We start from the raw sequence: 22315 nt of genomic DNA on the forward strand, positions 1-22315 counted from the left end.
GGTTGGTCGAGCAAGACTTTCTTTTTTGAAATCCATGCTATTCATTATTATATTTTTAGCTTCCAGTTGTTCTTCTATTTTCTCCTTTAGTAGGGATTCCGTTATTTTTCCTACCACCAATGTTAAGCTGACTGGTCTATAAATCCCTGGACATGTTCTATCTCCCTTCTTAAATATCGGTATTATGTTAGCTCCACTAGTCCTCTAGCACTACACCTTTTTCTAACGAATTATTAAATATGTGTAGTAACGCCTCTGCTATCTCTCCCCTAGATTAGTTTTAAATGCGTGGATGTAATCCAGGGTTTTTTCCTCTTTGAGTTTGATTAGTTTATTTAATATATCTCTATTTTAACAGCAATTGTTTCATTACTGATCTCATGATCCAATGTGATTGTCCACCTGTTCTATCTCCCTGGTAAATACTGAGGCAAAGTAATTATTTAATATTTCTGCCATCTCTCTGTCGCTGCCTGTGGTATTATCCTGTCCATCCCTTAGTGGCCTTATTCCCATCCCAACCTTCCTTTTTTTATTGATGTGCCTGTAAAATATTTTACGATTTTGTTTTATGTTCCTTGATAATTTAATTTCATAGTTACTCTTTGCCTTCCTAAATTGTTTTTTTGACTTCTCGCCTAATCTCCTCATATTTTCCCTTATCCTGCTTTCCCCTGCTGTCCATGTACTTAATGTACGCCTCTTTCCTTACACTCAATTTTTCCCTTATGGCGTTATTCATCCATGGTGTCTCATTAGTGTTCTTGTTTTTTAGCGGAATATATATTTCCTGGAATCTGTTGAACGCCATTTTAAATGTGTTTCCCATTGCTGTTCTACGTCATTGTTGTCCATTTTATTTTCCCAAGTTCTATTCTCAGCCCCTCAAAATCAGCTTTTCTCCAATCTATTGCCCTGGTCTTTGTCATACTTATGTCCTTCTCAATTATTATTTTAAAGCGTATATTATGGTCATTATTGCCTAGATAGAATCATAGAAAGTTACAGCACGGAAGGAGGCCATTTCGGCCCATCGTGTCCGCGCCGGCCAACAAAGAGCTATCCGGCCTAATCCCACTTCCCAGCTCTTGGTCCGTAGCCCTGCAGGTTAGAGCATCCCAAGTGCACATCCAGGTACTTTTTAAATGTGGTTAGGGTTTCTGCCTCTACCACCCTTTCAGGCAGTGAGTTCCAGACCCCCACAACCCTCTGGGTGAAGAAATCTCCCCTCAAATCCCCACTAAACCTTCCACAGATTACTTTAAATCTGTGACCCCTGGTTTTTGACCCCTCTGCTAAGGGAAATAGGTCCTTTCTATCCACTTTATCTAGGCCCCTCATAATTTTATACACCTCAATAAGGTCTCCCCTCAGCCTCCTCTGTTCCAAGGAAAACAGACCCAGCCTATCCAGTCTTTCCTCATAGCTAAGATTCTCTATTCCCGGCAACATCCTTGTAAATCTCCTCTGTACCCTCTCTAGTGCAATCACATCTTTCCTGTAATGTGGTGACCAGAACTGCACGCAGTACTCTAGCTGAGGCCTAACTAGTGTTTTATACAGTTGAAGCATAACCCCCCTGCTCTTGTATTCTATGCCACGGCTAATAAAGGCCAGCATTCCGTATGCCTTCTTAACCACCTTATCTACCTGGCCTGCTACCTTCAGGGATCTGTGGACATGCACTCCAAGGCCCCTTTGTCCCTCTACACTACTCAGTGTCCTACCATTTAATGTGTATTCCCTTTCCTTGTTAGCCCTCTCCAAATGCATTACCTCACACTTCTCCGGATTGAATTCCATTTGCCACTGTTCTGTCCACCTGACCAATTTATTGATATCTTCCTGCAGTCTACAGCTTCCTTCTTCAGTATCAACCACACAGCCGATTTTAGTATCATCTGCAAACTTCTTAATCATACCCCCTATATTCAAGTCTAGATCGTTGATATATACCACAAAAAGCAAGGGACCGAGTACTGAGGAACCCCATTGGAAACAGCCTTCCAGTCACAAAAACACCCATCAACCATTACCCTCTGCTTCCTGTCTCCGATGTTCCCCTACTTTTACTTCTCTTATCTGCTCTAGTTCATTTCCCATTACTAGATCCAATAGCGATTCCTCCCTTGTTGGGCTTTTTACATACTGGGTTCAAAAGGAGTCCTGTACACATTTGTAGGAACTCCATTCCCTTATCCCCTTTACCTACCTCTTCTGTCACAGAATCACAGAAACCCCACAATGCAGATAGAGGCCATTTCGGCCCATCGAGCCTGCCCTATTAATATCAGGGTAGTTGAAATCCCCCATGATTATTATTCTATGTTTTTACTCATTTCGCTAATTTGTCTGTATATTTCTTCCTCCACCTCCCTTCCACTATTAGGTGGCCTGTAGTCTATGCCTATTAGTGTGATTGATCCTTTATTATCTTTTATCTCTATCCATATGGATTCTATTTCTGTCTTGCTGATAGCTGCGTCACTTTTTTTCTACTGCGCTAATAAGTACAGCTACTCCACCTCCCCCTTTTCCCTATCTTCACTAAATATGTTACACCTGGCAATGTTTAATTCCCAGTCCTGATTTTTCTGTAGCCATGTCTCAGTAATCCCTACTATGTCTGGTTCCTCGCATCGCATGATTGCCTCCAGCTCCCCTGTAACTTGGGTCAGGAGTACAGAATAAGCCCCTTCCCCAAAGAAGCGAGGCCTCATATGCAAAGAGCACCCACTCAACGTGCGGCTCAATCATCAGATTAAACAGGATCAAGGTTACACGGACTCAGACGGAGACATCGGGTGGGCCGGGGGGGGTCTCATCGGGTAGGCCGGGGGGTCTCACCGCCTGGGGCCAGGGGTCCCGTCAGAAGAGATTGGAGGGGCAGCTCTGACAGAGACTCTGGGTTTGATGCTCGCCCTGAGTTTACTCACTGGGGACAGACAGCAGGTCGTAGCGAGACTGAAGTCACGGTCAGTGGCAAAGCAAGTTAACCGTCCATGGAAAACACAGGCCTCCCAGACACAGACAGCTCCCCGTCTGCCCTTCCAGACACAGACACAGCTCTCATCTCCCCTCCCAGACACACAAACCTGCAACATAAATGAGACTTGGACAAACCGTTCACTACGTACAATTTAATTAAACGTTTCTGGTAAATGTTTAACGCAAATGTTATTTTTATTAAAGGTACAGTTATGATTCAGTCCCCACCGTGTATTGTAGCTGAAACAGAGACAGCCTGGGTTCTGCACCCATCCAATCTGAGTCCAAGAACCCGATGGGTTCCCCGTCTGGAAGGGAGGAAGACTGCCCGGGTGAGGCTGTGTGGGGCAGCTCGCCACTCCCCATTGGCAGCCCGTGTGGTGCAGAACAGCCTCTTGGGGGGGTGTTACCCACTTTAGCACAGGAAGCATGAAACAGGCCTGTCGACCGGAGCCGCACGGAGATTTCTCACCTCTTCCAACAGAACCAGGAGTTTAATTAGACTCCAACAATGACTGGCCCTGGGACACAGACGCTAGCTCTCCTCAGTCAGAATGAGATGCCCAGGCCAGCTACCCTTTTTGGTAGAACATGGGACAGGGGCTGTTTATCACAAGGTGCAGCTTCCGAAGCCAAGGCTGTAAAAGGCGCGGTCACCCACATCTGATCTACGGTTACCCGACAGTCAGATTCAGTGAACCTAGATTGGCACCAGTGAGCTATTCTTCAGGAGCTGCTCGAGGGGACGTTTCCTCATTCAAATCAGTGCAACCCCCCCTTGCCGTCCCCTTTTGTTATTACATTGGGCTCCCTCGCACACAGCAGCTGGACACTGCCAGCACACAGCTCTGGGACATTACCTTCGTCTGCAGTCAGTGTGCAAGGGTCAATGGGGCGGGCGGACGCGTCAGTGCGCGGGGGGAGGGCGGACGCGTCAGTGCGCGGGGGACCGTGTCATTACCAGGTGCGCACTGTGGAGAGTGCTGGTAACTCAGCAAAACCTTCTCTCCGCCATTCGTCCTTAGTGGTCTGATTGCAGCCAATCTCGGGCCGGAGATCCAGTGTACTCAGAGTCCGAACACTGACCAGGTAATGCTGCCCGTTCAGTGCAGCCCGTGTCAGGGGTCGAGTTACAGTAGGAGGGGGGTTGGGGGCGGGTCAGTGGTTGGTCCCTTTAGTGCAGGAACGATGAACGAGCTCAGGAAACTATCCGCATCACTTCATTGAACTGAGCGCCAGTGGTTAATTCCAAAACACAACAAAGAGTTTCACAGAAACTTCAATCTAGAAGACATTACACAGAAGATAAACTTAAACACAAATAGCCAGTCTCCTCATTATAGCCAAGTGAACATCAGCCCTGGCTTGCAACATTTTTTTTCCATATGTGCCCCATAGCAGGGAAATTCCAGAGAAGCAATCACTGCTTTTAGTAAGTGGAGATGCGCAGACCAGGTTTGTTCAGATTGCCCCTGTTGTGGAGACACTGCCCGGGAGACAGCAAGCCCCACTCCCGCTCCCGGTCCCACTCCTGTTCCAGCCTCTCCTGCTCTCAGTGCCAGCTGCTGTAATGTGTTACTGGGTTAAGCAGCACTAATCGTGCTCTTGCCCCCTGCTCACCATGTGCTCCCCCTTTGCCCGGGCCCAGCCTGCCCTCAGTGTTGCCCAGCGAGGTGCCCACTTGGCAGGTAATGGCTTGTGTCTGAGCTCGACCTCTGGCCACACTCAGGACACTGACTGATGGAGGAGGCTGGGCTTTGGGAATGGCGGCGGCGAGTGCAGTGTCGGACACTCCGGGCACCAATCATCCTTCCTTGTAATTGGATATTAGCAAAAGCACCAATTGGGATGCGTTAGAGAGTTGACTGACATTTGGAACAAGCTCCACCCCCTTTGTCTGATGAATGATTTGTCATCAAGACAGTCCTGGCAATGGGAGATTGGGCGGGTGGGTACGAACGGCGATGGCACTGGGGGGGGTGGGTGAGGAGAATCTCTCCAGGCCTGGCCCAGCACCGCTTGGCTGCTGATCTTGTCCTTGGGGCCCGAGAGAGTTCTCAGTGCACTGAAGCTTCTCACTCCCTTTCATCCTATGCCAGATCTCCAGGCTGTGTCCATCCAGGACAGGCCGGTCCCTGGACAACACGCACTACCTTCGGAGACAGTTTCAGGGACAAACAATATGCACTTCCCTCCCCAGCCCCCACCGTCCTTCCCCCCTCCCTAGGTCAGGAGCAGAGTTCGGGTGATAGGGAAGTGTTACTGCCCTTTGTCCAGGGGTGCAGGTTTGAGTGGCAGACCCAAAGCCGCCCCCTCGCCTCACTCATCAGCTGTAGTTTCACTCCCGTTCTGGACCCAGGCTTAGTTATATTTACACCAAACTCAGCCAAGCGAAACATTTAATTTTTTTTAAGTCACATTTCACAAGAACCAAGTTTGACGAGTCAAACTGCCAGAAGCTGCAGACTCGGTCTGTGGTCCCCAGCCTCCAGCAGTCTGCAGGTCCCCCTCTGAGCGAGCCATGGGCCAGTGGGGCTTTGCTGCCCCAGGACAGTGCACTGCACTTCAATCACACAACTCCTCCAGCAGGCAGGGAAGAGGAACGAGTGTACTACATGAAAGAAATTTCAAATCGGAATCTGATTAGAAACCAGCTTTGCCCCAAACTGAACACTCTGGGGAAAGTGGAAGTGGCGAATCTTGAAGAAAAAGTGCAGGTGACGCTGTCGAAGCCGCTTGATCAGACTCGCAGCCTCAGGTGGGAGCACCATAGAAGAGGAGTTTTCGAAACCCACAGGTCCCAATTAGTGGCACGATCCAGACAGTAGATACTGCACATAGTTGCCCTGACCCTCTGGTGTCGGGCTCACCGGCAGTGGCGCTATGTAATCTTCTCACTCTGATTGTACATCTCAGCAGCCCTCACTGCCCCCTGGCCCCAGCTCTCCTGCCTGTACGGATTCTCCAGCATGTAACGATATTTCTCAACGTTTTGTAGCAGATATTTGGGAGCGTACATGTGCTCTTTGGGGTCCGCAGCGGGGTAGTCCTGCTCAGTGCCGTCAAACCAGCCCCCAGTCTGGATCAACTCCCGAATGTAGCTGAGTTCCCTTTTCTCTTGGTAGTTCCCCCAGCGGGGAAAGTCTCCGTTCTGTGCGGACAGCAGCTTGTAGCGGATGCCCTCCGGCTTGAAACACCAGGAGCAGTGCCAGCCCGCGAAGTGAAGTGGGCTCCCCAGTGCCCAGGGCACCAGGATGTGGCCCGTGCTGTTCTCGTACTGCCGGAAGTTTGGCATCAGGTAGTACTCCCTGCGCCGCAGCTTAATGCCATCTCCGTTGTAGACCATGAAGAGCATGGCCACGGTGCAGCCCGACACCACCTCCAGGCTCCCCGGCTGCTTCCAGAAAAAGCCGTAGAGCGACTTGCGCAGGTGGAATGCGAAGGGCTCGGTCCAGCCGTCGAAGAGTTTGAGGAAGAGCACGCCGTCGTGAGCCGGGATCTCGTCTGCATCGTCGATGATGAAGATGTCATCGTCCCGGAGATCGACGAGTCGACTCATCCCGTTCTGGGTCAGGAAGGTCCGCAGGTAGTCGTCGGCGATCCAGCCGTCTTGCCTCCCCCCGCTGGGGAAATGGTCCAGGAAAACGTACAGGATCTTGGGGCCCACGTAACTGTAGGTCCCGTTTAGCAGCATCTCGACGAATTTCAGGGGCTTGGGCTCCCCGAAAGCAGTGAAGTTGGACTCACAGACGATGAAAACGTCGACCACGTCGCCCAGCTCGTGGAACCGGACGTCCAGCAGGTCAAACTCATGGTTGATGTTGATGGCGTTGATGACCCTGCGAGGCACTGCCCGCGGGCTCAGCCGCTCCTTTGTCGGCAGATTGGAGTACTGGACCATGGTGGGGACCCCACAGTAGGGCCCATGCCAGCCCGGGAGGCAAGGGCACCCTACCCACCTGCGCCTCGGCCTTCCACTCACCCCCCGGCCCACCACCTTCCGTGTCAGCTGCTTGTCCATCGAATTGCGGCCCCAGGGCCCTGCCCCCTCCACTGACCCCGCCGCCACCTTGCTCTCCATTTTGGTGCCCTGCTTGAAACAGATAGCTCCAGCCTTGGTCCGCATGAAGTGCTTGGTCTCATCGTCTTTCAGCTCAAACAGGGCTCGGTGTAACTGCGGCCAGCCTTCACGCTGGCCATTGGCCGCCGTCTGCAGCCCCAGGCCGGCACTCACACCCTCCACTGCATTCTGCTTCCAGAAGAACCGAGAGTCGACAAAGATGGACCTGAGGGAAGGGCTAAAGGCGGAGAGCTCACGGGAAAATGTGATGTAGGACAGGGCCTTGAGGAAGTGCATGAAGGAGATGAGACAGACTCCTGCCATACACAGCACCAGAACCACACGGTGACGGCGCATCTTCATCCTAAACCGGAGAGAACAGAAAAACAGCGATTAAAAACACTGCAAGAAGCTGCATTCCTAGCGCGCCTTTCACAACCCGAAGCGCGTTACAGCCAAAGAGGGACTTTTGAAGTGTAGTCACTGTTGTAATGTAGGAAACGCGGCAGCCAAAATGCACACAGCAAACTCCCATGGTTGAAGGATAAATATGTGTCAGGACACCTGGGAGAATTCCCCAAGCTCACCATCAAAATAGTGCTGTAGGATCTTTGACAACCACTGGAGGGCAGACTCTGTTTAACATCTCACCCGAAAGGCGACACCTCCGACAGCGCAGCACTCTCCAACTTCTCTGGAGTGGGACTCGAACCCACAAACCGACCTCGAGTCAGAGGCGAGAGTGCTACCAACTGATCCACGGTTAACACCGATTATTTAGTAGAATCGCCAACTCCCACAGCACATCCCACGCAGACGGGCAAGGTGCAGCCCAGGAAACACACACTGACCTTGACAGGACAGACTGGATCTGTAATCTTTACACCTCTACCTCTCTCTCCGCCTTTAAGACACTCCTTAAAACCTACCTCTTCAACCAAGCTGTTGTCTCGGTGTCAATGTTTGTTTGACAATCGCTCCGGAGAAGCGCCTTGGGTTGGTTCACTATGTTAAAGGTGCTATTTCAATACAAGTTGTTGTTTGGGGCTTGTAGTATGTGCGCTGCAAGTTGCCGATTGCAGAGGGGTCTGGCAGTCGAGGTCAGATTCTGACCTGCTCACCTCGAACACTGCAGCAAACTCGCCACAGTAAGAAATACATCAAAGGCGCTGACCAAGTGTGACGGTTAGAGAGTAAACCAGCCGAAAATAAACAAAATATTTTTCAAACCTTTCAGGAAATGAAGCAGGAAGACGTCAAGGCGGTTGGAATATGTGAAACCAAATTTAATCCATTACGACAGGAAAATCCAAATTAGTAATTAGCCAATCACATCTGGACCACATGGCTTTGTATGAGTCAAAGCTTTAAAAACAAAACAGGCTTCATCCCAGGCCAGGCCCCGACATCTTTCCTAAAGTGTGGAGCTCAGAAGTGAACATAATACTCCAGCGGAGGCCTAACCAGGTTAAGCAGGTGCAGCAGAATGGCCTCACTTGTCTAACTCTGTGCCTCTATTTATAAAACCACAGGCTTTTAAAAAACAGCTTTACTGACTTCGCCTGCCACCTTCCCACATCACAACAGTGACTACACTCCAAAAGGACTTCATTGGCTGTAAAGCGCTTTGAGGCGTCCGGTGGTCGTGACAGACGCTATAGAAATGCGAGCCTTTCTTTCAATGGCTCAGAGACAGGGGTCAGAGGGTCCCTATTTCCTGGGTTGTGGTCCTGCAGACAATCAGATTTCAGACACCAACAACTTAGAAACATAGAAGATCGGAGCAGGAGTAGACCATTCGGCCCCTCGAGCCTGCTCCGCCATTCAATGAGATCATGGCTGATCATCCAATTTCAGTACCCTGTCCCTGCCTTCTCCCCATATCCCTTGATCCCTTTAGCCTTAAGAAATATATCCAACTCCTTCTTGAATATATTTAATGAATTGGCCTCCACTGCCTTCTGTGGTAGAGAATTCCACAGGTTCACCACTCTCGGTGAAGAAATTCCTCCTCATCTCTGTCCTAAATGGCTTACCCCTTATCCTTAGACTGTGACCCCTGGTTCTGGACTCCCCGACCATCGGGAACATCCTTCCTGCATCTAGTCTGTCTAGTCCTGTTAGAATCTTATAAGTTTCAATGACATCCCCTCTCATTCTTCTAAACTCCAGCGAATATAAGACCAATCGACCCAATCTCTCTTCATACGTCATTCCTGCCATCCCAGGTATCAGCCTGGTGAATCTTCGCTGCACTCCCTCCATGGCAAGAACATCCTTCCTCAGATAAGGTAACCAAAACTGTACACAATACTCAAGGTGTGGTCTCACCAAGGCCCTGTACAACTGCAGCAAGACATACTTGTTCCTGTACTCGAATCCTCTCACTATGAAGGCCAACATACCATTTGCCTTCTTAACCGCCTGCTGCACCTGCATGCTTACCTTCAGCGACTGGTGCACAAGAACACCCAGGTCTCGTTGCACTTCCACTTCTCCCAATCTACTGCCGTTTAGATAATAATCTGCCTTCCTGTTTTTGCCACCAAAGTGGATAACCTCGCATTTATCCATATTATACTGCATCTGCCATATCACCCAACCTGTCCAAATCATATGGGAGTTTCTCTGAATCCTCCTCACAGCATACACGCCCACCCAGCTTTGTGTCGTCTGCAAACTTGGAGATATTACATCTAGTTCCCTCGTCTAGATCATTAATATATATTGTGAATAGCTGGGAATAGCACGGATCCCTGCGGTACCCCACTAGCCACTGCCTGCCACTCAGAAAAAGACCCGTTTATTCCAACTCTTTGCTTCCTGTCTGCCAACCAGTTCTCTATCCAAGTCAGTACCTTACCCCCAATCCCATGTGATTTAACTTTATACGCTAATCTCTTATACGGGACCTTATCGAAAGCCTTCTGAAAGTCCAAATACACCACATCCACTGGTTCTCCCTTATCTATTCTACCAGTTACATCCTCAAAAAATTCCAGTAGATTAGTCAAGCACGATTTACCTTTTGTAAATCCATATTGACTTTTTCCGATCCTGTCACTGTTTTCCAAGTGCTCTGCTATTACATCTTTTATAATAGACTCTAGCATTTTCCCCACTACCGATGTCAGGCTTACTGGTCTATAATTCCCTGTTTTCTCTCTACTACCTTTTTTAAATAGTGGGGTTACATTAGCTACCCTCCAATCCATGGGAACTGTGCCAGAGTCTATAGAATTTTGGAAGATGACCAGCAATGCATCTACTATTTCCTTAAGCACCCTAGGATGTAGATTATCAGGCCCTGGGGATTTATCAGCCTTCAATCCCGTCAATTTCCCTAACACCATTTCCCTACAAATTTCATTCAGTTCCTCCCTCTCATTAGACCCTATGTTCCCCAACATCTCTGGGAGGTTATTTTTGTCCTCCTTTGTGAAGACAGAAGCAAAGTATGTATTTAATTGGTCAGCCATTTCTTTGTTCCCCATTATAAATTCCCCTGTGTCTGACTGCAAGAGACCTACGCTTGACTTCACCAATCTTTTTCTCTTCACATATCTATAGAAGCTTTTACAGTCAGTTTTTATGTTCCCTGAAAGCTTACTCTCATACTCTATTTCCCCCCTCTTAATTAATCCCTTTGTCCTCCTTTGCTGAATCCTAAACTGCTCCCAATCCTCAGGTTTGCTGCTTTTTCTGGCCAATTTATATGTCCTCTCCTTGGATCTTATGCTATCCCCAATTTCCCTTTTTAGCCATGATCATTCAATAAAGATTCAATATGACTGCACCACAAGCCCCCACCCCCAGTTTGGGGGCAGGGAGGGGTCTCCAGCTCCAGAAGCCCACCCCCCGGGGGCAGGGAGGGGTCTCCAGCTCCAGAAGCCCACCCCCCTGCCCCTGGAGGATTGACAGGGTTCTAATCTGTTACTGACTTAGACCGAGTTGCTGTGGATAACCGGAGGAGATGGAGTGACAGGGAGAGGGTCATGGGCGAGAGATCCTGACCCTCGCACAGACCTGCCTGAGCTTTAGAAGCACCTTTCAGCATCCAGTGAGCACCCACGGGTGGTGCGGGCCTTGTGGGTGGGGGGGGTGGTTGGTCTCAGTGAGCACCTGTGGGGGTGGTTACGGGCCCTGTGGGGGTCCCGGGCAAGGCTGGGTTTTGGAGCCCCTACACTCCACTGGACAATGACTTTAAACAATGCCGATTTATCTGGTGTTATATCTGCACACGCAGCTTGTGAGAAGGCTCATTTACAATCGGTGATATGAAAAGAGCCGCCAAATTGCCAAGTGATGAGACCGCAAGTAAATGATATGGACTGATTAGAAAGCTTTGAATCAGCACTAGGATTTCAGTAATGAGCTCTATGACACTCCCCTGCCTTTCACGGTGTGGCTGCAGCAGGCATTTGTAGACTTGGAGTATTCAAGCTCTGTCAAATCTCGGCCACTGACACACTCGACCGTAAATATTTCTGTCACAATATCAGCTGGGTAAAGCTTCTTTAGGCAAAGGGAGCGACAACCCCCCCACCCACCCACCACGTGACCCCAGTCCCCCACCCCTCCCCGGCCTACCCGTGACCCCAGACCCCCACCCCTACCCTCCCCGGCCTACACATGACCCCCTACCCCTCCCCGGCCTACACATGACCCCTACCCCTCCCCGGCCTACCCGTGACCCCAGACCCCCACCCCTACCCTCCCCGGCCTACACATGACCCCTACCCCTCCCCGGCCTACACATGACCCCTACCCCTCCCCGGCCTACCCGTGACCCCAGACCCCCACCCCTACCCTCCCCGGCCTACACATGACCCCTACCCCTCCCCGGCCTACACATGACCCCCTACCCCTCCCCGGCCTACACATGACCCCCACCCCTCCCCGGCCTACCCGTGACCCCAGACCCCCACCCCTACCCTCCCCGACCTACACATGACCCCTACCCCTCCCCGGCCTACACGTGACTCCAGACCCCCACCCCTCCCCGGCCTACACGTGACTCCAGACCCCCACCCCTCCCCGGCCTGGCCTACACGTGACTCCAGACCCCCACCCCTCCCCGGCCTACACGTGACTCCAGACCCCCACCCCTCCCCGGCCTACACGTGACTCCAGACCCTGCTCTATGTGGCTCTCATTGTGAAAAGGACTGCAGCGCGCCAAGAAGGCCACAGCCCACCATGGTTAAAGATGGCCTTGCAAATCCTTCCCCCGAGGGTTGCATCGTCACCCATAGAGCATGGCCAGTGATGCCCTTGAGAATATCCAGGGCCCTCGGTTCAAGGCTCATTCACCCTTTTAAAGCATAGCAGAACTTTTAGTCAATTCCATTTTCCACCAGCAAAAACCTCTCCTCAGCAAAGTTAATTTTCCAGAGTCAGAAAACAGGCCCAGAAATTAGCCAGCCTGAAAAGATGAGCCAGCAACTACCCTCCATGCGCTGGATGATTCCTTTAACCAGCAGCGGTGAATAGCCCTGCCCATTAGCACCGTGAGTTTATCACGCGGGAGTGTCAGGCGATGGGGCAGACTAATATCAGCAAAGGTTCTCCAACAAGCGTAGGAAACTGAATTTCAATCAGTTATTCAGTGTTTTACATCGTTCAGCCGCGCCCTTGACTCCTACGGTGAGTCCCGATACAATATGGTGGGCAGTACACTTCCCGCTCGAAATGAACGAGTGGCTCCCGCCACCATATTGGAGGTTTATGTGCCCGTTCAGCGCCCCCCAAAAAACACGGGCACGGGGTGATCGAATTTCTATGCCATAGTTCCAGAAAACTGTTCGAATACACTAGACGTTCGCTGCCTTTACCACTGTGTGATCCCACTGTGCAACCCCCCACATTACATCACTGTCGAGAGGGCTGTAGACAACTCGCTGTTCCCGAACGCTACCCAGAGTTTTTCCACTGCCACGCTGCCTTTACCAAAGTCCCTTCCTTCCACTGCTGTAATTGTGCCTTATCAATATTGCCCATCTTTTCCCAATCTCCCGGTCCTTTCTAAAGAGCAGAGAGCCTGGAATATTTAGCTCCCAATCTTGCCCAGCTTGTAGCCAGGTCTCTGATGACTGACATCATACCCTTTAATGGGAATTTGTGCTTCTAATTTACTTCATTTATTCCTTATTCTACATGCATTTGTTTAGAGAACTCTGGGGGGGGGGCGGGGGGGGGTCTGTCCCCACCCCCTAGCAATAAGTGCCGACGCTGGCAACTTAACAGCTTATCTTTGATCACTATCAGTTATTTTAGTGTTACTGTTCCAGGAGTACTTATATGGGCACAATATTTTTATTAGTTTATGGGATGTTAGCGTCGTTGGCAAGGCCAGCATTTATTGCCCATCCCTAATTACCCTCGAGAAGGTGGTGGTGAGCTGCCTTCTTGAACCCCACAGTCCCCGTGTGGTGAAGGTGCTCCCACAGTGCTGTTAGGGAGGGAGTTCCAGGATTTTGACCCAGCGATGATGAAGGAACAGTTGATATATTTTCAAGTCAGGGTGGTGTGTGACTTGGAGGTGGTGGTGTTCCCATGCGCCTGCTGCCCTGGTCCTTCTAGGTGGTGGAGGTCGCGGGTTTGGGAGGTGCTGCTGAAGAAGCCTTGGCGAGTTGCTGCAGTGCATCTTGTAGATGGTACACACTGCAGCCACGGTGCGCCGGTGGTGGAGGGAGTGAATGTTTAAGGTGGTGGATGGAGTGCCAATCAAGCGGGCTGCTTTATCCTGAATGGTGTCGACCTTCTCGAGTGTTGTTGGAGCTGCACTCATCCAGGCAAGTGGGAGAGTATTCCATCACACTCTTGACTTGTGCCTTCTAGACGGTGGAAAGGCTTTGGGGAGTCAGGAGGCGAGACATTCGCCACAGAATACCCGCTCTTATAGCCACTGTATTTATGTGGCTGGTCCAGTTAAGTTTCTGGTCAATGGTGATGTTGATGGTGGGGGATTCAGCAATGGTAATGCCATTGAATGTCATGGAGAGGTGGTTAGACTCTCGCTTGTTGGAGATAGTCATTGCCTGGCACTTCTGTGGTGCGAATGTTACCTGCTACTTATCAGCCCAAGCCTCAATGTCGTTCAGGTCGTGCTGCATGCGGGCATGGACAGCTTCTTTATCTGAGGAGTTGTGAATGGAACTGAACACTGTGCAGTCATCAGCGAACATCCCCATTTCTGACCTTCTGATGGAGGGAAGGTCATAGATGAAGCAGCTGAAGATGGTTGGGCCTAGGACACTGCCCTGAGGAACACCTGCAGTGATGTCCCAGGGCAGAGATTGTTGACTTCCAACCACCACAACCATCTTCCTTTGAATCATAGAAAGTTACAGCACGGAAGGAGGCCATTTCGGCCCATCGTGTCCGCGCCGACCAACAAAGAGCTTTCCAGCCTAATCCCACTCCCCAGCTCTTGGTCCGTAGCCCTGCAGGTTACAGCATCCCAAGTGCACATCCAGGTACTTTTTAAATGTGGTTCGGGTTCCTGCCTCTACCACCCTTTCAGGCAGTGAGTTCCAGACCACCACAACCCTCTGGGTGAAGAAATTTCCCCTCAAATCCCCTCTAAACCTTCCACCGATTACTTTAAATCTGTGCCCCCTGGTTTTTGACCCCTCTGCTAAGGGAAATAGGTCCTTTCTATCCACTTTATCTAGGCCCCTCATAATTTTATACACCTCAATAAAGTCTCCCCTCAGCCTCCTCTGTTCCAAGGAAAACAGACCCAGCCTATCCAGTCTTTCCTCATAGCTAAGATTCTCTACTCCCAGCAACATCCTTGTAAATCTCCTCTGTACCCTCTCTAGTGCAATCACATCTTTCCTGTAATGTGGTGACCAGAACTGCACGCAGTACTCTAGCGGAGGCCTAACTAGTGTTTATACAGTTGAAGCATAACCCCCCTGCTCTTGTATTCTATGCCATGGCTAATAAAGGCCAGCATTCCGTATGCCTTCTTAACCACCTTATCTACCTGGCCTGCTACCTTCAGGGATCTGTGGACATGTACTCCAAGGTCCCTTTGTTCCTCTACACTACTCAGTGTCCTACCATTTAATGTGTATTCCCTTTCCTTGTTAGCCCTCCCCAAATGCATTACCTCACACTTCTCCGGATTGAATTCCATTTGCCGCTGTTCTGCCCACCTGACCAATTTATTGATATGTTCCTGCAGTCTACAGCTTCCTTCTTCAGTATCAACCACACAGCCAATTTTAGTATCATCTGCAAACTTCTTAATCATACCCCCTATATTCAAGTCTAGATCATTGATATATATCACAAAAAGCAAGGGACCTAGTACTGAGCCCTGCGGAACCCCAAACAGCCTTCCAGTCACAAAAACACCCATCAACCATTACCCACTGCTTCCTGTCTCCGAGCCAGTTTTGAATCCAAATTGACACTTTGCCCTGGATCCCATGGGCTTTTAACTTTGTGACCAGTCTGCCATGTGGAACCTTATCAAAAGCCTTGCTAAAGTCCACATAAACTACATCAAATGCACTACCCTCATCTACCCTCCTTGTTATCTCCTCAAAAAATTCAATCAAGTTTGTCAGACACGACCTTCCCTTAACAAATCCGTGCTGACTATCCTTGATTAATCCGTGTCTTTCTAAATGAAGATTTATCCTGTCCTTCAGAATTCTTTCCAATAATTTTCCCACCACCGAGGTTAGGCTGACTGGCCTGTAATTACTCAGTCTATCCCTTTCTCCCTTTTTAAACAAGGGTACCACATTAGCAGTCCTCCAGTCCTCCGGCACCACACCTGAAGCCAGAGAGGATTGGAAAATGATGGTCAGGACCTCTGCTATTTCCTCTTTTGCTTCACTTAACAGCCTGGGATACATTTAATCCAGGCCTGGGGATTTATCCACTTTTAAAGCTGCTAAACCCCTTAATACTTCCTCTCTCACTATGTTTATTTCATCTAATATTTCACACTCCTCCCCCGATAGCAATGTCTGCTTCGCCACTCCTTTGTGAAAACAGAGGCAAATTATTCATTACGAACCCTACCGACGTCTCCCGCCTCCACACAGATTACCCTCATGATCTCGAATAGGCCCTACCCTTTCTTTAGTTATCCTCTTACTCTTAATATATTTATAAAACATCTTTGGGTTTTTGATTTTACTTGCCAAGAATTTTTCATGCTCTTTTTGCTTTCCTATTATCATTTTTAATTGCGCCCCTGCACTCCTTGTGCTAGGTATGACTCCAGCCAGTGGTGATTCCCCCCCCCCCGCCACCCCCACCGATTCCCATTGACTTCAGTTTTACTCGGGCTCCTTGATGCCACACCCGGTCAAATGCTGCCTTGATGTCAAGGGCAGTCACTCTCACCTCACCTCTGGAATTCAGCTCCTTTGTCCATGTTTGGACCAAGGCTGTAATGAGGTCGGGAGCTGAGGAACCAAACTGAGCATCCGTGAGCAGGTTATTGGTGAGTAAGTGCCGCTTGATGGCACTGTCGATGACACCTTCCATCACTGCTGATGATTGAGAGTAGACTGATGGGGCGGTAATTGGCCGGGTTGGATTTGTTCTGCTTTTTGTGGACAGGACATACCTGGGCAGTTTTCCAAATTGTCGGATAGATGCCAGTGTTGTAGCTGTACTGGAACAGCTTGGCTAGAGGCGCGGCTAGTTTTGGAGCACAAGTTTTTAGCACAATAGCCGGGATGTTGTCGGGGCCCATAGCCTTTGCTGTATCCAGTGCTGTCAGCCGTTTCTTGACATCATGTGGAGTGAATCGAATTGGCTGAAGACTGGCTTCTGTGGTGGTGGGGACCTCAGGAGGAGGCCGATGTGGATCATCCACTCAGCACTTCTGGCTGAAGATGGTTGCAAACGCTTCAGCTTTGTCTTTTGCACTCACATGCTGGGCTCCACCAGCATTGAGGATAGGGATATTCATGGAGCCTCCTCCTCTTCCTGTTAGTTGTTTAATGGTCTACCACCATTCGCGACTGGATGTGGCAGGACTGCAGAGCTTTGATCTGATCCGTTGATTGTGGGATCGCTTAGCTCTGAATATAGCATGCAGCTTCCGCTGTTTAGCATGCATGTAGTCCTGTGTTGCAGCTTCCCCAGGTTGGCACCTCATTTTTAGGTACGCCTGGTGCTACGCCTGGTATGCTCTTCTAACCTCCTCATTGAACGAAGGTTGGTCCCCTGGTTTGATGATAATGGTAGAGTGAGGGATATGCCAGGCCATAAGGTTACAGATTGTGGTGGAATATAATTCTGCTGCTGGTGGCCCACAGCGCCTCATGGATGCCCAGTTTTGAGCACAGGGGTATCTGTTCTGAATCCATCCCATTTAGCACAGGGGTAGTGCCACACAACATGATGGAGGGTGCCCTCAGTGTGAAGATGGGACTTTGTCTCCACAATGACTGTGCGGTGGTCACTGCTACCAATACTGTCGTGGACAGATGCATCTTCAACAGGTAGATTGGTGAGGACAAAGTTAAGTAGGTTTTTCCCCTTGTGTTGGTTCTCTCACCACCTGCCGCAGGCCCAGTCTTACAGCTATGTCTTTCAGGACTCGGCCAGATCAGTCAGTAGTGGTGCTACCGAGCCACTCTTGGTGATGGACATTGAAGTCCCCCACCCAGAGTACATTCTGTGCCCTTGCTACTCTCAGTGCTTCTTCCAAGTGGTGTTCAACATGGAGAAGTACTGATTCATCAGCTGAGGGAGGGCGGTAGGTAGTAATCAGCAGGAGGTTTCCATGCCCACGTTTGACCTGAAGCCATGAGACTTTGCGGTGTCCAGAATCAATGTTGAGGACTCCCAGGGCCACTCCCTCCTGACTGTATGCCACGGTGCCGCCACCCCTGGTGGGTCTGTCCTGCCGGTGGGACAGGACATACCCAGAGATGGTGGAGGAGGAGTCTGGGACATTGGCTCCGCAGGACGACCTCCCTCCGCAGGACCTCCTCCCTCCCTCCGATGGACTTCCTCCCTCCCTACGCAGGACCTCCTCCCACGCTTCATAGGACCTCCTCCCTCCATCCCTCCGCAGGACCTCCCTCTCTCCCTCCTTCCGCAGGACCTCCTCCCTCCCTCGGACGACTTCCCTCCCTCCCTCCGCGGGACCTCCCCCCTCCCTCCGCGGGGCCTCCCTCCCTCCACGGGCCCCCCTCCCTCCCTCCGCGGGGCTCCCTCCCTCCCTCCGCCCGCGGGACCTCCCTCCCTCCCTCCGCCCGCGGGACCTCCCTCCCTCCCTCCCTCCACCCGTGGGACCTCCCCCCGGGACCTCCTCCCTCCGCGGGACCTCCTCCCTCCCTCCGCGGGACCTCCTCCCTCCCTCCCTCCCTCCGCGGGACCTCCTCCCTCCCTCCCTCCGCGGGGCTTCCTCCCTCCCTCCCTGGGACCTCCCTCCTCCCTCCGTGGGACCTCCCTCCTCCCTCCTCCCTCCCTCCCTCCGTGGGCCCTCCCTCCTCCCTCCCTCCGCTGGGCCTCCCTCCTCCCTCCCTCCCTCCCTCCCTCCTTGGGACCTCCTCTCTGTTCTTTTCCAGACCGTTGATTCCGACACTGACCATGGCAACTGGATCTTCCCCCTCCCTTTCCAGCTGCTTCGAGATACCCCTCCCCTGGCACCGAGTAGGCAACAAACCCTCCTGTTCTCAGTTGTGACTCCAGAGGACACGATCTAGCCCCCTAATTATCAAATCCCCCATAACTACAGCCATACTCCTCCCCCCCTCGCACTGCCTCCTGCTCCCAGCCAACTTCTACCCATTTCCAGGCAGGAGGTGGTGAGAAATCCTGCCAACACATGGCAGATGGCAAGATCATGTTCTGGGGGAGTCTTGTATTCGGGAGGACCTGGGGGGTGGGGGGGTTAGTCCAGGGCAGGAGAGACCTAAAACTGTCCATGTGGGGCCACTCCCGTTTCTCCTGGCCTCAAAGACAGAAAAACCACTCGCCCTTCCAGTTTCTGGGGCCGAACATCTTCTGACCAGGTTTAGCCAGAGTGAATATTGCAGCCTGGCCCCAGTGATGTCAGATATGCATACGTGAAGAAGGCCTCAGCCTGCTCAGGAGCAGTAGGGTTGCAATCACCTCCTTCGTGTCCGTTCTGCTGAGCTGGCTATCATATTTATCTCGGAAAAAGGGTCAGTGAAGATAGGAACAGGCGGCGGCCATTCAGCCCCGCCAGCCTGTTCCGCCACTCAGAGATCGTGGCTGATCTGTATCCTAACTCCATCCACCTGCCTTGGCTTCATATCCCTTTATACCCTTGTCCAGCAAAAATCTATTGATCTCAGATTTTTAATTATTTACCGAGCTAGCATCTGCTGCTTTTGGCGGGAGAGTTTCACACTTCTCCCACCCTTTGTGTGAAGAAGTGGTTCCTAACTGCGCTCCTGTATGACCTGGCTCTGATTTTAAGGTCATGTTCCCTTGTCCTAGACTCCCCCCATCAGTGGAAAAAGTTTCTCTCTACCCTATCGATTCCCATCAAAATCCCAAAAGTCTCAATCAATCACCCCTTAACCTTCTATATTCCAGGGAATACAAGCTTAGTTTATGTAATATCTCCTCAAAATCTAACCCTTGGAGCCCCAGGTAACATTCGGGTGAATCTGTGCTACATCCCCTCCAAGGCCGATATATCCTTTCTACGGTGTGGTGCCCAGAACTGAACGCAGTGCTCCCGATGTGATCTAACCAGAACTCTGTATAGTTGACAAAGAACTTCCTCCCCTTTCTATTCTAGCCCTCTCGTTATAAAATCTAACATTCAATTAGCCTTTTTGATTATTTTTTGTGATCTGTGTACATGGACCCCCAAATCTCTTTGACCTCCACTGTTCCTAGCTTTTCACCATTGAAATACTCCAATCCAAATGTTCCCTTTAAGCTGCACAGCGTGCTTTTCAATACAAAAACCACCACACGGTGCCAAGAAAAAGTACAGGGAACATTGCTCTGATCTATCCATTTTTGGTCCAGAAACAGATGACCTCACACTTACCTGCTTTGAAATCCATCTGCCACAGTTTCGCCCACTCACTTAATCTATCAATGTCTCTGTAAATTTATGCTCCCGTCAACGCTACTTACTATGCCACCAATCTTTGTGTCGCGGCAAACTTGGATCTATGGCTCTCGATTATGTTCTCCAAGTCATGAATAAGTACAGTGAATCGTTGAGGCCCTAGCATAGGTTCTTGTGGGACACCACTAGTCACTTCCTCCCAATTCGAGTACAGGCCCATTATTGCTACTCTCCGTCTTCTACCACCTAACCAATCTCCTAACCAGGGCAATAATTTACCATCAATCCCATGAGATTTAATTTTAGCCAACAGTCTCGTGTGGAACTTTATATGGACTTCTGGAAGTCCATAAAAACTACATCCATAGGCATTCTTCTATCTGCTACTTTAATCACCATCTCAAAAAATTAGAAAAATAGGAGCCTGCTCCACCATTCAATATGATCATGACTGATCCTCGATCTGAATACCAGATTCCCGCGCTCTCCCCATACCCCTTGGTGCCTTTTGTGTCTGGAAATCTATCGATCTCCTTCTTAAATATATTCAGTGACTTGGCCTCCACAGCCTTCTGTGGTAGAGAATTCCACAGGTTCACCACCCTCGGAGTGAAGAAATTTCTCCTCATCTCAGTCCTAAATGTCCTACCCCATATCCTGAGACTGTGACTCCTCGTTCTAGACCCCCCAGCCAGGGGAAACATCCTCCGTGCATCCAGTCTATCTAGCCCTGTCAGAATTTTATACGTTTCAATGCGATCCCCTCTCATTCTTCTAAACTCTAGTGAATACAGGCCTAGTCGACCCAATCTCTCCTCATACGACAGTCCTGCCATCCCAGGAATCAGTCTGGTGAACCTTCGCTGCACTCCCTCTATGGCAAGTATATCCTTTCTTAGGTAAGGAGACCAAAACTGCACACAGTACTCCAGGTGTGGTCTCACCAAGGCCCTGTATAACTGCAGTAAGACATCCTTGCTCCTGTACTCAAATCCTCTTGTAATGAAGGCCAACATAGCATTTGCTTTTCTAACTGCTTGCTGCACCTGCATGTTTGCTTTCAGTGACTGGTGTACAAGGACACCCAGGTCCCTTTGCACATTAACATTTCCCAATCTAATCACCATTTAAATAATACTTTGCCTTTCTGTTTTTCCTACCGAACTGGATAACTTCACATTTATCCACGTTATACTGCATCTACCCACTCACTCACTTGTCTAAATTGCCTTGAAGCCTCTTTGCATCCTCCTCACAACTCACAATCCCACCTAGTTTCGTGTCGTCAGCAAACTTGGAAATATTACATTTGGTTCCCTCATCCAAATCATTGATATATATTGTGAATAGCTGGGGCCCAAGCACTGATCCCTGCGGTACCCCACTAGTCACCGCCTGCCACCCCGAAAAAGACCTATTTATTCCTACTCTCTGTTTCCTGTCTGTTAACCAATTTTCAATCCATGCCAGTATATTACCCCCAATCCCATGTGCTTTAATTTTGCACACTAACCTCTTATATGGGACTTTATCAAAGGCCTTCTGAAAATCCAAATACACCACATCCACTGGTTCTCCCTTATCTATTCTACCAGTTACATCCTCAAAAAACTCCAGTAGGTTTGTCAAACACAATTTCCCTTTCATAAATCCATGTTGACTTTGTCTAATCCCGTTGATATTTTCTAAGTGTCCTGTTATCACATCCTTTATAATAGACTCTAGCATTTTCCCTACTACTGACGTTAGGCTAACCGGTCTGTAGTTCCCAGTTTTCTCTCTCCCTCCTTTTTTAAATAATGGGGTTACATTTGCCACCCTCCAATCTACAGGAACAGTTCCATAATCTATAGAATTTTGGAAGATGACAACCAATGCATCCACTATTTCCATGGCTACCACTTTTAGTACTCGGGGATGCAGATTATCAGGCCCTGGGGATTTATTGGCTTTCAGTCCCATTTATTTCTCCAGCACTATTTTTTTTACTAATACTAAGTTCCTTTAATTCCTCCTTCTCACTAGACCCTTGGTTCCCGAGCATTTCTGGGAAGTTATTTGTGTCCTCTTCCGTGAAGACAGAACCAAAGTGTTTGTTTAATTGTTCTGCTATTTCCTTGTTCCCCTACAAAGTTTGTTAGGCATGACCTATACAGATCCATGCTGGCTCTCTCTAATCAGCTCAAATTTCTCCAAGTGCTCAGTCGCTCTGTCCTTAATTATAGA

At 49.9% G+C, this 22315-nt stretch overlaps 1 protein-coding gene across 1 annotated transcript in view; it reads right to left on the bottom strand.

Moving 5' to 3' along the window:
• Positions 1–3125: 3125 nt before the first annotated feature.
• Positions 3126–22315, bottom strand: part of LOC147098730 (beta-1,4-mannosyl-glycoprotein 4-beta-N-acetylglucosaminyltransferase-like) — a 51940-nt gene continuing 32750 nt past the window's right edge. The window contains exon 2 of the mRNA XM_085969420.1: positions 3126–7412. Coding sequence (XP_085825546.1) covers positions 5870–7411 — 1542 coding nt within the window. The 5' untranslated portion in view covers position 7412 and the 3' untranslated portion in view covers positions 3126–5869. The remainder of the gene's footprint in view (positions 7413–22315) is intronic.

This window comes from Somniosus microcephalus, chromosome 28, assembly GCF_052327205.1.
Source record: "Somniosus microcephalus isolate GS21.2 chromosome 28, FLI_Smic_1.0, whole genome shotgun sequence".
Lineage (NCBI taxonomy): Eukaryota > Metazoa > Chordata > Chondrichthyes > Squaliformes > Somniosidae > Somniosus > Somniosus microcephalus.